The 17,351-nt window shown below is 54.7% G+C and overlaps 1 protein-coding gene across 2 annotated transcripts in view; it reads left to right on the forward strand.

Moving 5' to 3' along the window:
* LOC125349161 (MLX interacting protein) overlaps positions 1–14,203 on the forward strand; it is a 39,944-nt gene extending 25,741 nt beyond the window's left edge. The window contains exons 4-17 of one of the 2 annotated variants that reach the window (XM_048343011.1): positions 1,122–1,211; positions 1,673–1,714; positions 1,860–2,034; positions 2,585–2,674; positions 3,187–3,278; positions 4,004–4,661; positions 5,642–5,763; positions 5,888–6,068; positions 6,618–6,739; positions 7,212–7,304; positions 7,381–7,508; positions 7,677–7,800; positions 9,876–10,005; positions 10,423–14,203. In XM_048343011.1, the coding sequence (XP_048198968.1) occupies positions 1,122–1,211; positions 1,673–1,714; positions 1,860–2,034; positions 2,585–2,674; positions 3,187–3,278; positions 4,004–4,661; positions 5,642–5,763; positions 5,888–6,068; positions 6,618–6,739; positions 7,212–7,304; positions 7,381–7,508; positions 7,677–7,800; positions 9,876–10,005; positions 10,423–10,550 (2,175 nt within the window). In that variant the 3' untranslated portion in view covers positions 10,551–14,203. The remainder of the gene's footprint in view (positions 1–1,121; positions 1,212–1,672; positions 1,715–1,859; positions 2,035–2,584; positions 2,675–3,186; positions 3,279–4,003; positions 4,662–5,641; positions 5,764–5,887; positions 6,069–6,617; positions 6,740–7,211; positions 7,305–7,380; positions 7,509–7,676; positions 7,801–9,875; positions 10,006–10,422) is intronic. The other variant, XM_048343012.1, reaches the window with a different exon arrangement.
* Positions 14,204–17,351: the final 3,148 nt, after the last annotated feature.

Genomic DNA, 17,351 nt, shown 5'->3' on the forward strand with positions numbered 1-17,351 from the left:
TCATGCATGCTAGGTGAGCCCTCTACCACTAAGCCACATTCCTAGCCCCAAAAATGAACAAGTTTAAAGTAACATAATAAAAAGAGTTCTGAAATTCTTTGATGTTTTCTGGAATTGGAAATATTATTCAATATGGTGGTAATCTTGCAATCCTGTTTGTTGGTTTTTAAGTTTATTCTTTTTTGGTGGGGAGTTTTTTTTGGGACAAGGTCTTTACTATGTAGCCCTGGCTGGCCTCCCAACTTGAAGTCCTCCCACCTCTGCCTCTGCTGGGCTCACAGTTGCTTGCCTCCACAACTGGCTACTTGGCAGTATTTTATATGTACAGCTGATTATGTGCATATAAGTAATCTGTGTGGTGTGTGTGTGTGTTTTTTTTAAGGGAGGCAGCGTCTTATATAGCCCAAGCTGGCCTTGAACTTACAAGATTGGGTCTTGCTTCCTTCCCAAGTATATGCCTGGACTAGTTTTCACTTCCTGTCAGAGCTGGGATGACAGACACACACTAGCAGGCCCAGCCTCCTCCTGCACATCCAGCTCCTGATATCCAGCTTTATAGTCCTTTTTGTTTATTTGTTAATGCCTCTTATTACTTCTTCATGCAGGTAGCATGAGATCTAAGGTCCGAAGGCAGGGTGGGCGCTGTGTCACAAGTCTCCACGGCTCCTGGGGAAGGGGCTCATCATGAGTTACGAGGGGATTTGCTGCTGTAGGGGAGAACCATGCTCTGCCTGGGACTTCTGTGATTTGTTCATTTTCACCCTGAGAGTATCAGAGGCTACCCGAGGGAGCAGTTGTTGGCTGCTTGTTTCCTTAGCATTCCTCATACAAGGAGGCAGCAGCTCTCTCCCTCCTCTCCTGCCTGGACATTCTCTGACTGACCCTGGGCCCCAGTGTGGAGCCTCAGGACTTGGGGGCACAGAGCCCCCCTTAAATACCCTGGGTCTTTAAAACAGTAGAGGGCTTATTGGGACCCAAAAGAGAAGGAAAGCTGGGGGCAGGGGGGCTTCCTGAGCAGCTCAGCCACCTGAAGTCACTTCGAGTGTCCTATAGTTCACTGTTCACGGGTGGACTTGGCTGACCATCCAAGACACCTGTCCATTCTGGCTTCTTGCTTGCAGGCCATCACCACTGAGGGCAAGTACTGGAAGAGCCGCATTGAGATCGTGATCTGGGAGTACCACAAGTGGAGAACCTACTTCAAGAAAAGGGTATGGAAGCTGGACGTGGGTGCTGTGGCTCACGTGGAAGAGTGCTAGCCTTGAGCAAAATCAGCTCAGGGAAAGCTCTCAGGCCCTAAGTTCAAGCCCCAGGACCAGCAAAGAAGGAAGAAAGGGTATGGCTGGCGACCTATGGAGAGGAGGCAGAGGCCACATTCACATGCTGGCCGAGGCATGCAGCCACAGCTGTCCCATGAGGCCTGGAGCACTGTTAGGGAAAGCAGGGACTCGGGTTCAGTTTCCTATCTGTGAACAGGCCTCTATTTTCCATAGACCTTGCATGACAATCTCCTTTGTCCCCACATCCTGGGTCCATCTCCTCAACGGTTTCCTGATACATTGGGCCTAGGTTCTTCCAGAGTGTTCATGCATGTGCAGGAAGGCAAGGCTAGGTAGGCCCTCATTTCTCAGAGCACTTGATGACCGCCTTGGCCTGCTTCCTTTGCCCACAGTTACAGCAGCATAAGGATGAGGACCTCTCCAGCCTGGCTCAGGTGAGTGAGCCCTACATTGCACACCCCTCACACCACAGAGGGGCTGGAACCAGCAAGCAGCTGCTGAGAGCTGGTGGGGCTGCCGTCCCCTGCCCCAACTCCTTGTCCTAGTGCTGCCCATTGAACCTTGCTCCTCTCTGGGCAGCAGGATGATGATGTGCTGTATTGGCACAAACGTGGGGATGGCTGGAAGACCCCAGTCCCCATGGAGGAGGATCCGCTTCTGGACACAGACATGCTTATGTCAGAATTCAGTGACACCCTCTTCTCCACACTGTCTTCACACCAGCCGGTGGCCTGGCCCAATCCACGGGAAATCGGTAACTTCCAGGCCCAGCCTCCTTCTCTGTCAGGCTCCCTGTAGGCCGAGCTGTGCTTCAGAGCCGTCTGTGTCTCACTAGTCTTGAGGAGAGGATTTTCCTATCTTGTCCGAGGGCCACTTATATGGAGGGCAGAGGACCAAAAGTTGGCTATAGTGAGGCACCACAGTGGTACCACTGTGAGAAGACAGTGGCAGTGGTCTGCTCTGACACTGTCCCTTAGCACAGGACATGGGCCAGTTCCTAGGCCTAGATTGCAGGACCCTGTGATGCTGAAGAATCATTCCAGAAGCTTTCAGTCTTCACTTAGCCCCCAAGGAAGAGCCTGCAGAACAGTGAGGATGAGAAGAGGAGCGGTGAGCTACTTTCAACTTCCAGGGGGTGTCCAACTCACACATCTTGAGAAAAACTTTACTTCCTGCCTTCTGAGAGTAGAGCAAGGCCAGGAACCCCTAAGAATGCAGAAATCCCCACCAGCTGCCCACAGTTCTTAGTGCGTAGGGCTGTGTTTGTTTGTACCCACACCTTGTCTCCCATGTGGTTCTTGCAGCACATTTGGGAAATGCAGACATGATCCAGCCAGGCCTGATCCCCCTGCAGCCCAACCTGGACTTCATGGACACCTTTGAGCCATTCCAGGGTGAGATGAGGCAGGGGGAGCATGGCACCAGCATTTCCTCTGCCCAGCCCAGGTTGGGGCTCCCCTTCAGGATGGATATGGGGGAAGAATTAGAATTTTCTTAAAAATGGAACTTTTTTGTAGTAACAGCCAAGCCTGGGAAATTGTTCTGGGCATGTTCTCTCTGGGAGAAAGTTGGCAGTCTCAGAAGGCTCTTGTCCTCAGGGACCTCGGCTGTGCTGTGATGGAGCTGCTCTCTAAACAGCAGAGGGCGCTAGAACACAGCCACCTCCCAGCAGAGGCGGTTCTGCCCTTGTCTGGCTGCCATGGCCTGCCTGGAGTGTTTCAGAGCTGGCAGGCATCGCTTTCTATGGAAAAAGCTGTCTCTAGGGGAGTCCTCTGACCATGACATCCCTTGGGGAGGGGGGATTAGGCCTTCATTTGTTGGGATCTTAATTCCAGGAATGGTGAGCTCATGGAGCTTATCAGATCCTCCATGGTTTTTGTTCTTGTTTCTGTTTTGTTTTTTTCAGATCTCTTCTCTTCCAGCCGCTCCATTTTTGGCTCCACATTGCCTGCCCCTGCCTCAACACCTGCACCAGATCCCAACAGCCCACCTGCTCAGGTAGAAGAAGCTGGGGAAATGGCAGGGGCAGCAGGCACAGGGCTCTTATCACACGTTTTAGCCATAGCCACATGAATGACATAGTGATGTCCTCACAAGCCACATGCTAGGGGTTGCCAGGCCCAGAGCTGAATACATGAATAAGGTGCAAAGAGATTGTTTAGCCTTCTTTGAAAAACCATGAGGCATGGTTTTCTGCCCCTAGGGGAAGGTCTCAGACTGGCGCCTGTATCAGGTTAGCCACCAGTAACCTGGCACCATCTTCCACCTGGCTTGGGAAGAATCTCTTCTATAGTTTGAGATCTGCATGGTTGATTCCACGTAGGGAGAGCTGGCCTGACTAGAGGCTGATACCTGAAGCCATTCTGGAGGAAATTCCTCAGCAGCTGCGATCTAGGCTGCATCTGCTGGGTAACAGAAGACAGCAGGGATTATGGGAGACTTTTAGTGGACCCTAGAAACCAAATACCACCAGGCTGCCGTCCACCTGCATGGAGCCAGTGCTTTTCCTGAGCTCCATACAGTCATTCCATTCCAAATGGAAGCAAGCTCTGACAGGGTCTGGGAACACAGGTCCATCTCCCAGCTCTGAGGCCCCAGGTGTGGGAGACAGGGCTTCTGTCACTCTGCCCCCACATCCTGCATTCACAGCTGGGATGTGTGGTGCAGACAGTGAACGCGAGTTGCCTGGGCTGGCACTGACCCCGGCTCCTTACCTTTCTCAGGGGAGCATCCTGTCAACCACTGCTCTGCCCACCGTCAGCCTTCCCGACAGCCTCATTGGACCCTCTGCCGCCCCTTCCCTGGATGCCTCAGATGGGCAGGGCTGTGAACGTACCTCCCAGACCCAGGATCCCTTCATCCAGTCCACAGACTTTGGGCCTTCTGAGCCACCACCACTCAGTGTCCCACAACCCTTCCTCCCTGTCTTCACCATGCCCCTGCTGCCCCCCAGCCCGGCCCCGGCCCCAGCCACCCCTCCATTACCCTTGGTCCCTCCTCCTGCCGCTTCCCTAAACCCCCCAGCCACATCCGCCTTCCTGCAGCCACAGAAGTTTGTTGGGGTCAGCAGATCCCCCCCTGTCATCACATATACAGCCTCTGCCACCCTGACCCACGATGCCTCCGCCACCTCCTTCAGCCAGACCCAGGGCCTCGTGATCACTCCCTGCCACCCGATCCCCTCGCCATCCCCCTGTGGCCTGACACTGTCCCCTGTCCCCCAGCCACCTGCCACTGGGTCCCCTCAATCTCTTTTAACCTTTGTTCATCCCAAGCCTGTACCCTTGACTGGAGGGAGGCCCAAGCAGCCCCCTAAAATAGTGCCTGCTCACAAACCTGAGCCTGTGTCTTTGGTGTTGAAGAATGCTCACCTCACCCCAGGTAAGTGGAAGCCCCCAGTAGGGGGGGGGGATTCTCTGCCCCAAAGGCTTCAAATATGATCCCCACACATAACACAAGCAGCACATGTGTGCAGTTCATTCTACTCTATAGTCTTCAAATCATAGAAAATAAGTAGTTTTTTGCCAGCCACTGGTAACTCATGCCTGTAATCCTAGCTACTAGGAGGCTTAGATCTGAGGATCGTGGTTCAATGCCAGCCTGGAAAGCCTGTGAGACTCTAATCTCCAATTAATTATCAGAAAAGTGGAAGTGAGTGGTGCTGTGGCTCAAAATGTTGGCTCACCAGCTTTGAGCAAAAGTGCTCAGGGACAGCATCCAAGCCCTGAGTTCAAGCCCCACAACCGACAAAAAATGGTTTTTCCTTGTTTTCTTAACAGATTACCAAAATATGCTGTCAAATAATTTGGCTAACAGTTACTAGAAACATGTCTCTTAATTTCTATATGACATAAAATAGGGTGTATGTTTTAAAAATCAAAAACATGATTCTTGCAAAATAGCTTTTTTTTTTTTTTTTGGCCAGTCCTGGGCCTGGACTCAGGGCCTGAGCACTGTCCCTGGCTTCTTTTTGCTCAAGGCTAGCATTCTACCACTTGAGTCACAGCGCTACTTCTGGCCTTTTTCTGTCGATGTGGTGCTTGGGAATTGAACCCAGGTCTTCATATATAAGAGGCAAGCACTCTTGCCAGTAGGCCATGTCCCCAGCTAGCTATTTTTTCATACTAAAAAAAAAAAAAAAAGTGGGTTTGAGCATCTCTTTCCTGTGTCTAGAATGTCCTTTCCACAGAGGAGCCACAAACCCATGGGAGATGCTCTGGTACTACGTGTCCATTTTCATGGCAGCAGAGAGGCCTGTGCTGCCCCGGAGGCCGGGTACCTGCAGCTCAGCTGACTCTCGCTGGCCGCCAGGCCTCTGCAGGGCAGACCCAGCCCACGCTCTCACCTTCTCGTCCTGGCAGCTGCCTTTTCAGGCCAACCGCAGGCGGTGATCATGACATCAGGCCCTCTGAAGAGAGAGGGGATGCTGGCCTCCACGGTGTCCCAGTCCAGTGTGGTCATCGCGCCTGCAGCCATTGCTAGGGTGAGGAGGGCCCTGGACATGCCTTGTCCCCCCAGAGACCTGGCCCTGGGGGTCCTCACTCAGTGTTCCAGCTCTGGCCTGCTGTGCACTGGTGCCTGGTGACCTCTCTCCTGTGTCCCCACAGGCCCCTGGTGTTGCAGAGTTCCACAGCAGCATCCTAGTGACAGACCTCAGCCACAGCACAAGCAGCCGCCCTGCTCCGGGCTCACGCCTCTTCCCCACAGGCACAGCACAGGACTCGGGGGTGAAGGGCGAGCAGGCCCCGCAGCACGGGGACAGCCCCCAGGTTTCTGCCGCAGGGCCCAGTGAGTGTCCCCTAGGGCAGGCTGTTGGGACCTGGGAGGGAAGGCTGCCCTCAGGCCTCCCTGCTGGAGGCAGAGCTTGAAGGACCTCAGCCTGCTGATAGCACAGGGTGTCACGTGGTATGGATCCAAGTGTGGTGGTTGATGGGCTTTTGATCAAACATTTACGGAAGTGGGTAACAAAGTATTTAAAAACCCATGTGGCCAAAACAGAAAGGAAAAAAGCAGATCCCAGCCGAAACCTGATCCCACCTCTGGGACGATGGCTCTCCATGTGGGACTGGGGCCCGGGACTGGGCCAGATTCCTGCCTCATGCCTAACTTGCCCTTCTCAGGCCCGGCCTGTGCTGGAGCAAACGCCCATTTGGGATGTAGGCAAGATTGTTTCCAGTTTTTCCTCTGGGTAGTCATGGGAGGTTAAAGTAGTCTTCTAAAACCTGAGGACTTTGTGGGGTTCCCTTTGTCGGTGAGGACTGGGGGTGGAGTGGCCTGCCCTCTCTTGCCCAAGTTTCCTTCTTAGGCTCTATTCTGAGAAGAGTCTGTTTTTCTCAGGTCAAGACTGCCCAAACTCAGGGCAGGCCTCTCCGTGTGCTTCAGAGCAAAGCCCCAGTCCTCAGTCTCCTCAGAACTGCTCAGGGAAATCTACAGACCCCAAAAATATGACTGCACTAAAGGTACATGGGTCTCTCCCTGGCCATGATTCCTGCTGAGCTCATCTGGAAAGGACAGCTACAGATCAAGCTGGTTTGAGCCAGGCTCACGCAGTCCAAGAAACATTAATGTTGAATTGGCTCCAGCCATTGCCTTGTATTCCCCCCCTCGCCCCCCGCTCCAGTCTGCCTGTGGTGATGAGGGGCCTGTCAGGGAGCTCTGGGTGGGCTTTGGGTCCAAGGACCAACAATTCCCACAGCCTGGCATGGCGGGGCTGCAACTGCCATCTCTAGTGGCAGGAGGGAGTTGGCACTGCAAGGTTTGGGTTGGAGAGAAATGAGATGGACCACAAAGTACTGGATGGAACTCCTCACTGCCTGTCTGCAGTCTAGGGGCCCTATATGCCTCTAGCCACTCAGCATGGGTTGTGTGAGGTGGGATGAGGTAGAGTGCTAGAGGCCCGGCCTGCATCCTGGTGACGTCGCTCCTCCACAGATGAAGCACATCTCCGCTGAACAGAAAAGACGCTTCAATATCAAGATGGGCTTCAACACCCTCAATACTCTGATCGCCAATAACTCCAAGCTGGTGAGGCCCAAGTGGGGTCCCTGGATGTCCCTTGTGTGAGGACCCCCCCCCCCCACTGATGCGCCTCCCTCTGCAGACTACCCGTGCCACCATGCTGCAGAAGACAGTGGAGCACATCACCAAGCTGCAGCAGGAGCGGAGCCAAATGCAGGAGGAGGCCCGGCGGCTTCGGGAGGAGATCGAGGAGCTCAACGCTGCCATCATGTGAGGCTCTGGCACTTGGCCTGTGCAGTTCTGTGTCCTAAAGGCAGGGGGCCATTTGTGGCCTTGCTGTTGGTCAGCAGCTCTCCTCCTCCCACCCTCCCTGCCCACCCAGTGCCCCAGGGTCCTCTGCCACCAGCTGCCTTCAATGCCACATTCCTCTTGTTCTAGCTCCTGCCAGCAGCTTCTCCCCGCCACGGGAGTCCCAGTGGCCCGGCGCCAGTTTGATCACATGAGAGACATGTTTGATGAATATGTGAAAAGCCGGACCCTGCAGAATTGGAAGTTCTGGATTGTATCTTTGGGTGTTTTTGCTCTTCCCTCCCCTAGGCACTGAGGGGAAATGGCAGACAGTGGTTGTCATGGGTTCAGTCCCTGCAAGACAGGACTTGGGGGTGGGGGCAATGCTATTGGTGCCTTGTAGAAAGGCTTGGGGGCCATGGCAGACTTTGTGATCTAGATCCTTAAGGAAAAATTGATACTGAAGCCACCTTCAGAGGCAGCGAGAGGGGAAGGAGTAGCACTCAACTTCCTGTAAGCCACTCCTGCAGCCAGCTCAGTCTACCAGCTTTCTACAACCCACACCTGCATCTAGCTCAGACCACCAACCTCCTACAACCCACAGCCAGCCCAGACCACCAACCTCCTACAACCCACACCTGTAGCCAGCTCACACCACCAACCTCCTACAACCCACACCCACAGCCAGCTCAGACCACCAACCTCCTACAACCCACACCCACAGCCAGCTCACACCACCAACCTCCTACAACCCACACCCACAGCCAGCTCAGACCACCAACCTCCTACAGCCTACACCTGCAGCCAGCTCACACCACCAACTTCTTACAACCCACACCTGTAGCCAGCCCAGACCACCAACTTCTTACAACCTACACCTGCAGCCAGCTCACACCACCAACTTCTTACAACCTACACCTGTAGCCAGCCCAGACCACCAACCTCCTACAACCCACACCTGTAGCCAGCTCAGACCACTAACCTACAAGCCACACCTGCAGCCAGCTCACACCACCAACCTCCTACAGCCTACACCTGCAGCCAGCCCAGACCACCAACCTCTTACAACCCACACCTGCAGCCAGCTCAGACCACTACCCTCCCACAACCCACACCTGTAGCCAGCTCAGACCCTGCAGCAGGCAGAGGGCGCTCCTGCCTGCAATGGAGGAAAGCAAGACATACAACTACTGGGTTTGAGCAGCTGGATTTGGCTCTCAACAGTGCTTTTTATTTATTTTATTATTTTTTTTTTGCCAGTTCTGGGGCTTGGACTCGGCCTGAGCACTGTCCCTGGCTTCTTTTTTGCTCAAGGCTAGCACTCTGCCACTTGAGCCACAGCGCCACTTCTGGCCATTTTCTGTATATGTGGTGCTGGGGAATCAAACCCAGGGCCTCATGTACATGAGGTAGGCACTCTTGCCACTAGGCCATATCCCCAGCCCATGCTTTTTATTTTTGTTTCTGTTGCCCAGGCTGGTCCTGAGCTCCTGGGCTCAGCCTTGGACTTCCACCTCCATTTGAAACCAGGCTCCTCAGACTCAGTGCCGTCTGGTCTTTTTGGGAATAGGGGCAAAGTTTATTTGATTTTTGTTTATTTGTTTTGTTTTTGTTACCAGTCCTGGGGCGTGGACTCAGGGCCTGAGCACTGTCCATGACTTCTTTTTGCTCAAGGCTAGCACTCTACCTCTTGAGCCACAGCGCCACTTCTGGCTTTTTCTATATATGTGGTGCTGAGGAATTGAACCCAGGGCTTTGTGTATACGAGGCGAGCACGCTACCACTAGGCCATATTCCCAGCCCCCGTCTGGTCTTGAATGCCACAAAAGGGAGGTTTTTAAGTTTTGGGGTGTTTTTTTTTTGTTCTTTTTTCTGGTGCTGACTATGACCGCGGGGTTTCACACATGATCCTGTAGGCAGCACTCCCACAGTTCAGCTTGCATGAGGATCTGGCAAGCGCCACCGTTGTTCCTGTCTCCTGTCATTGGTGGAGCTGGTGGCACCTGGACTGAGTCACCACCTGTTTGATAACTGCAGGACACACACGCCGTGCTGATGCCGCATACCCTTGAGAGCTCAGAGCTCTGCAGATGGGAGAAGCTGGCACGGCGGAGGTAACACAAGACGAGCGCCATCTTGTAGCCCATTCCAGGCGTAGACTCTCAGGTCCCTGCGTCCTTCCTCTCACTTTGTGGTCTTGTGGTGAGGGCCAGCCATGGAATCACACAGGGCGCACGTGCCGCCCGGAGGTGCTGAGCTTTCCCTCCCTGGCAGGTTTTCTGTGGGCCATTTCCTGCCGGTACAGGTGCAGGGCCCACATACAGCTTTTTCTTAACGTACGCCCCACAGTTCAGCAGCATCATCAAGCCACTGTTTGAGTCCTTCGAGGGCATGGTGTCCACCAGCAGCCTGGAGGAGCTGCACCAGACAGCACTGGCCTGGCTGGACCAGCACTGCTCCCTGCCTGTGCTCAGGCCCAGTGAGTGCGCATGTCCCCAAGGCGGGGGTGGGGGGTGGGGGGAAGGAGGGCTGGAGAGGGAGCTTGGAGAGGCCACAAGGGGAGGAGCCTGGGCGGGGAGCTGCACATCTGCCCAAGTGCAGCACATACTCATCGAGCATCTAGTTACTGCGTGCCAGGCCCTGGCTGGTCCTCTCAGGCATTTTCTTGTTAAATTCTTAGAACTAGCACAGCTATTGCCATATACTTTAGGGTTATAGGAGCTTAATATTAAGATGAGTGGAACAAACTCCATGGCAACAGGAAGGGTTCAGACCCCTGGCTGCGTTCCCCTCCCAGGAGGGCAGGGGTGAGGCAGAGGTCACGCCTGGGATGCGTGTGTGAGATGTCGCACGTCATGCGTGGTCTGTGACCTGTGCCCATGGCCCTGTTTCACAGTGGTGCTGAATACCCTCCGGCAGCTGAGCACCACCACCTCCATCCTCACGGACCCGGCCCGGCTGCCAGGGGAGGCCTCGGAGGCTGTCACTCGGATCAGCAAGAGATCCGGCGAGTCCCAGGCTTAGCCGCAGTGGGCTCCCGAGATGCCTGGAGCCCCCTCCCTACCTCTCCCCGTGCTGTCTCGGGCGCGCTCCACACTGCAGGCCACGCAGGAGGGTGCCACGCTCAGGTCTGGAGCAGGTGTGGGGCCTGCCACAGCAATAGCATCCTGGGAATCCTGGCAGAGCCTCCCACTCTGCAACCTCAGCCACCAACCTCCCTTTCTTCACCCTTGGGGTGGCCCAGATCCCTTCCTAATCAGCCCGCTTGGCCACCTCAGGCCAGCAAGGTGAGTGGACAGGACAGGGAGACAAAGCTGCTTCTGCAGGCCAGTGACATCCGGGTCCCGCCGCACTCCTGTGAGATGTACCTACTAGCTCTCTTCTGTCCACTGGTCCTCCGCAGACCCCTGCTGAGGGCAAGGGCAAGGTGGCCTTCTGCAACTGGCCTTCGATCGGAGGGGTGCAAGGAGCGTGCCTTTTCCACAGACCTGGGCACCGTGCACACAGTGGGTGTGGCAGCCACGAAGAGCAGAAGCAGTGGCATGCGCAGCTGCTGCTGCAGCTCACAACCCTTTCTGTGCCTTAGTTCCACCTGGCACGGTACAGCCCTGTGTTCCCAGGGCTTCCCCGCCCTGCAGGGGGACAAGGCCACATGCTAGGGATGGTTTCACCTTTCTTCGGGCGTCCAGAAGGTCACACTCCACTTGACCTGGTCATCTTACCTGATGTTCAGTGGGGAGCTCCACACCAGGACAGTCTTCTGACCAAAGATGTGACCCCGCTCAAAGTCTGTCCTGTCTGTGTTTGGAGGAAGAGTTTCGTGAAGGCGGCGGGCAGGCGGGCTCCCGCCGGGTCAGCCCTTGGCACAGCCTCCCACGGTGAAGGCTGTGCAGCCTGCGGCAGAGGTGTTGCTTAAAGTGTCAGGCCTGCCCAGGGTCACTGTCCTGCTGAGCGTTGTTGGAAAGAACCAGAAGGGGCCCGGTGTGGCCCACTTAGTCCTCTTTTCCACTGCTCCTGCATGTCACAGGGCGTTTCCAGCTCTCAGGGAGCCCAGCCAAGGGCACCTCCCCTCCAGGAAGGAAAGTGGTTTTTTTGCCCTGCTCGCCCATCCAGAGCAGCCAGCAGGCTTTTTTGGGACTCTGCCTCCTTGCCCCTCACCCCTGTCTGCCTGCAGCACCCCAAGGTGGCTCAAGATGAGGGAGCAGGGCTACCTACTGCACATCTGGTTTCTTGGGGGCCTCCACTGGTTCTTGGTGCCCAGGGCCTCCGGTAGGATGTAGGAGGACTGGCCATGCCACCGTCTCCACCTGCGCCCCTTGACCAGCTCCTGTTTCCTTGTCTGCATATCTGCCCCATCTGGGAGAGCTCGTGGTACCCCTCAGCCGCCCTCCAAATGTGTTTACGGGCTGAGGGGTGAGCCAAGATGTGCGGGCTGGTCCTTGGACTTCTGCTGAGAGATGGTGAGAGGATTTATCCCTTCCCCCTGTGGAAGGCGGAGGCCGCTGTGGTGACAGCTCACCAGGGTCAGAAGAAAAAAGGGAAAAGGAAGAGGTGCTGCTGTGAGGCCTGGGGGAGCAGCAGAGCGCTGGCTCTCCCGGCCAGCAGGACTCCTGATCGCTAGCTTCCTCCCGGCCTGGGTGGGAGCACGTGTGAAACTCCATGGGGTGGAGAACTGGCCTCTTGCTTCTTTTGGCCTACCTCTCCCACTTGCTGAAATTTTCACCATTCTGTTTCCTTGGATATTTAAGGCGATTAGCTTGTGTGACCCTTGGGGTGGGGGGGGGGAGAGAGAGTGTGCGTGTGTGTATGTTTGTGCGCATGCTTGTGTGCGTCCTGGCTGACCTTAGTAGACGCATGCTTATTTCTGAGATTAACGTCAGTGCATTTCTTTTGGTGCTCACCATTGCCATGGCTGCGAGGCCACAATGCTGTATCTGCTCTGAGCATAGTTGTGTCTTGCCCCGGGAATTTTCTTACTTTGGAGTCTCGCCTGATGAATGTGGCCACACGCAGGACTGGATCTTGATCCGCATCCTGGCTTGCAGGCTGGCATTCAGGAACAGCTAAGGCAGCCCTAGGAGCCTCCAGTGTGCACTCACCATACCACAAGCCTGGGTTTGTTTACACTCATCCTCACCTCATCCTGTCCCCTCTAGAGAATTAAATAGAAAAAAAAAAGCCAACCAGAAAAGATAAAAGCAAAGGCCACTGCCTGTCAATCTGCAGATGTTTCTGTGAAATCTTCCCGGGCCATCAGCACTTGCTCTCACTATGAGTGGCCGGCCTGGGGCAGGACGGCGCCACACCAGGGCTTGCGGAGTGCGGAGTGTGGGTCACACGCATGGCCACCTTCGAAGAGGCTACGGGCAGTGGCTCTCCACAGCCCAAGGAAATTGGGCTGGGCTCAGGGCCGGTGTTTGCTGTTCCTGGTGTCTGGAGGAGGCTGGGGGGCAGTGGAGCCCGGCACAGCCTGGGTCACCTGCTCCCTGGAGGGCAGTCCAGAGCCAGACAGGTGGCCCAGGTCCGGGTTCGTGGTCCCGCCTGAGCCTGTTTGTGTGCTTGGGACTGGCGCCCACCCTCCCAAAGCCCTCAAGGTTTCTGCGCTCCGACTCCTTAGGCCCGCGGTGGAACCATGCTGGTACAGGCGGCACGGTGCCTGCCCATGGGCCAGCAGTCTCCCAACTACGGGTGCACACACCCCACCCAGCTCTCTGCTGGCTCAGCTGGCCTCAGCACAGCACTGGGCTCCTTTGTCTCTCTGGGCGTGCTCTGAGCAGGCTTGGGGTGTCCCAGCACCCTCTCCACTCTGAAGTCCTTCCCTCTGCTCTGCCCCAGGCCTGAGGCTTCCTGTGGGACAGCTTTGGTGCCGTCCTGCTTCCTGCGGGGGACGTGGGCTTTCCCTGCCCGCGCCTCCCAGGCAGCTCAGGCTCGGGAAGCCCACCCCACGCAGGATGTGCGTGGAGATTGACTCTGCCACCCGTTTTCTCACAGTGGATTGGAGAAGCAGGGCGCCGTGTGGCAAGGGCATGCCTGCCGCAGGCTGCAGTGTTACCGTGGGCACGGGTGTAAGGGCGGAGGGGACAGGCAGGAGTGGGGGAGCAGCAAGTTCATGCCAGGACCCACTCAGCACCCGGGACAGGGACCGCAGCACCTCCACCACTCACCGGCCAGAACTTGGGAAAACCAACCCTCTGAGCAGAAAAGGGAACTCACAGCGAATGTTGAGGTGTGTGTGTGTTTGCACATGTGCACACTTACACGCTTGTGTGTGTGTGTAGTTTTATTTTTGTAAAATCCCTTTCCAGATATTCAGCAGACCCGTCTCGTCTCCCCTTCCCCCTTTGCTTCCCCTGGCGTGGGCCTGGCGGTCTGCGGCTCTCTTCAAGGCGCCTTGGCAGAGACCTGCAAAGTCACACATTTCCATAGTTTACAACCTGCAGGATGAAAAAAGTCTGAGGGGCTCAGCCCGCAACCCCACACTCCACTGAGGGCTGCAAAGGAACCAGCTCATCTGCTTGCTGTGTGGGCTCCTCTGAGAGGGCCCATGGGGGTCCAGCCAGAGGAGGGGCGGTGCGCCCAGGCGCTGCGCTTTCCACCAGCTGTGGCCAACACTACAATGCATTTTAAAAACTATATTTGCATCCAAAACAATAAAAACTTATTTTTTTCGAAACACCTGTGCTGTGTGGGCTTGGGCTAGGGTGGGGGTGCTGGAGGAGGAGGAAGAGACAAGAGGCAGGCAGGACCAGGTCGGCCCCCCACTTCCTGCGCTGGGAGGTGCAGACGCTGGTGCTGCCCCCCAGGTCCCAACTTCCCCAGGGGACACACAAACACGTTTCCCCATCCTGCCCCCCCACACACACACACACCGTGCTCACCCAGCATCATCTCCTCTAGCCTCCTTTGTTCAAGGACCTGTACTGAAAGGCTGGATTGGAACTGGGTGTGGGAAGTACAGGAGGTGACTACTGGAGAAGCAGCACAATCTGTGTTGACCCTGAGGGGAGGGGTAAGCATGGGACACTGGTAGGTGTGTGGGGTGGGGTGGGGGTCAGGGCACCCCTGGTGGAGGACCTGGGGCCACAAGCTAAGCCCCATTAGCCAGCCAGAGAAGGGAGCTCAGGGGGAAAAGCAAGTTTGCTTGCTTCTCTTTTTTTGTAAGTCGCAGGGCTTGAACTCAGGGCCTGGGCACTGTCCTTGAGATCTTTTGCTCAAGGCTAGCACTCTACCACTTGAGCCACAGCACCACTTCTGGCTTTTTCTGTTTATGTGGTACTGAGGAATCAAACCCAGGGCTTCGTGCATGCTAGGCAAGCACTCTACCACTAAATTGTATTTCCAGCTCCATGGCTGATTTGATACAGGGTCTCACTATGGAACCTCAAGCTAGCTTCAGACTTGCCATTTTCCTGTTTCAGCCTCCTGAATGCTGGGATTACAGGCACGCACTACTATACTCAATCAGTCCTGATGAACTAAGTAAGCTAGGTTTGCAAAAATTAGGTGCCTAGGAAGTTAGCAGCTTTCATTATTCTCTATATCTTTTCCCCACTTCTTAAATTCCATCTTCCAGAGTTCTCAGTTCTTAGTAAGGTGACCACAGTTCTTCCCCCTGTGTCCCAGTGTTTTCTTCCCCCAACCCACTCCACGCCATGCTTTACCCTGGCCCACCCCAGCTTGGGCTTGGATTTCCCACCCATACTCCATTTCTGTCCCTGACACCACTTTACACCCCCTGCGTGGCCAGGTAACTGTTCTGCCTTCCTGTCGCCCCTCCCCGAGGACGGACAGACTGCGTCTCATTTGTCTCATTTTATCACTCATCTGTCATGCTTGAATCTGTGATTTGAATCACATCTACCACTACCTGCTAGGGTGATGAAAAACTCTGAAATCTGGGCTCTTGTTACCCTCATGCTGGAGATAAGGAAACTGAGGCCTACAGAGTTACATAACTCTCCCGGTGCCATGACCACCATGCAGTAATAGCTGTAGTCCTGAGTGTGTCTGCCTCTTCCCAAACAGGAGCTGCAGGCGTGTGCTACTGCGCCAGACATTATGCCACATGTTATATTGACCCATGCTTATTATCAAAAGATAAAACTGGAGGAGAATTGTCCTCACGAATGAGAACGGAGATGTCCCTGTCACCATAGAGCACTGTGCAAATGGGAGCCAAAGGGGAACCCCCCCCCACCCTTTCCCTCAGATCAGCTGACAAGCATGTCTGCACACAAGCCATGTTTATCCAACACTGGCCTGGGGGCCTGGAGACCTGGGGACCTGGGGCTGTCTCTCTATTCAGGACAATTATCTAAGATGGAAATACAAGCCCTTTTGTTTGGAAAAGAAGTGGCTTTCCCATCCTAATATGAACCCAACCTGGGCCAGCTTAGTGTGTGTGACTGATAGGACTGGGTGGTTTGCTCCCAGGGTGCAGCTGGCACAGCTCCGGATGTAGAGAAACCTTACAAGCGTTGGGTGCTGCTGGCTCCCACCTGTAATCCTAGATACTCAGGTGGCTGAAATCCGAGGATCGTAGTTCAAAGCTAGCCCAAGCAGGAAAGTCCATGAGACTCTTATCTCTAATTAGCCACTCCCAAACTGGAAGGGAAGCTGTGGCTCAAAGCAGTAGAGTGCTAGCCTTGACCAGAAAGAACTCAGGGACAGCACCCAGGCCCTGAGTTCAAGCCCCGCCCCCAACTATGTGTGTGTGTGTATAGCACTATTCATAGTTATCATGGATGGTATAACGGTGATAAAAACGTTCTGTAATTAGTGCTAACTTAACAGTGCTAACTAGTGCTCTACCACTTGAACCACATCTCAAGCTTTATTTTCTTTAAGGTTCTTTGTACAGCTAGAGCTTTACTTTTGCCAGGGATCTGCCTGGAGCTATGATCCCCTACCTACGCCGCCTGTGTAGCTGCTATTGCAGGTGTGTGCCACCATGTCTCAGATATTTGTGGAGCCAAGGTCTTGCTAATTTTTTACCTCCATCCCTTCGACCTTTGAGTAGCTAGGACTTATAAGCATGAACCACCATACTCAGCCTTACATGTGCAGGTTTTCAATTCAACAGGGAGGGGTCATAATAAATAGTGTTCTGTAACCTGCTTTTATTCACTAACACTGTGTTTGGGGCATCTTTACCCGACTGCTTTGAGAAAATGGTTTTGGAGGGCAATAAAACACTGTCACATAGGTGGTCCTGTGCCTTGTCATCGCCTTCCTTCTCTGTGGGGCCCGGGTCCCTTGCTTTGGGAAGTGCCACTAACCGGGGATCCTGCTGCTGTCCCAGCAGCTGGGCTGCTGAGTGATGGGCCTGAGGTTTCCTGGGCGCCTCCCAGAGCCTGGAGTAGAAGTCAGATGCTTGTTCCGGGGAGGCTGTGTGGGGGCTCCTGGGGTCCTTATCGCTTGGAAAACCTCTACTGATTGGGCAGCGGAGCACACAGTCGCCTGCTTGTTTGCCTTTGTGGTGACTTGTGCGGTTGAGCAGTTTCACATTCATGGCTCCTGATTTCTTGTTCTACCTCTGAGCTCTCCTCCCCTCCTGTCTCCTACCCTCCCCTCCCCTCAGCCTCCCCCCATTTTCTCTCATTATTAGACTGCATCTTTTATTTTCTTTTTACTTTTCCTCCCCAGCTCCTAATCTTCAGATTAAGAATGCAATATTGTTGTTTTTTCTTCTTCGTGCTGGCTGAGAGCATTGGAGTAGACCTGTAGTCCCAGCTATTCAGGAGACTGAGGCAGGAGGATTGGTTGAGCCTGAGTCAGGGGCCAACCTGGGCAACATAGCAAGATCCTATCCTTTTCTTTTTCTTC

The sequence above is a fragment of the Perognathus longimembris genome, chromosome 3 (assembly GCF_023159225.1).
Source record: "Perognathus longimembris pacificus isolate PPM17 chromosome 3, ASM2315922v1, whole genome shotgun sequence".
Classification (NCBI taxonomy): Eukaryota; Metazoa; Chordata; class Mammalia; order Rodentia; family Heteromyidae; genus Perognathus; species Perognathus longimembris.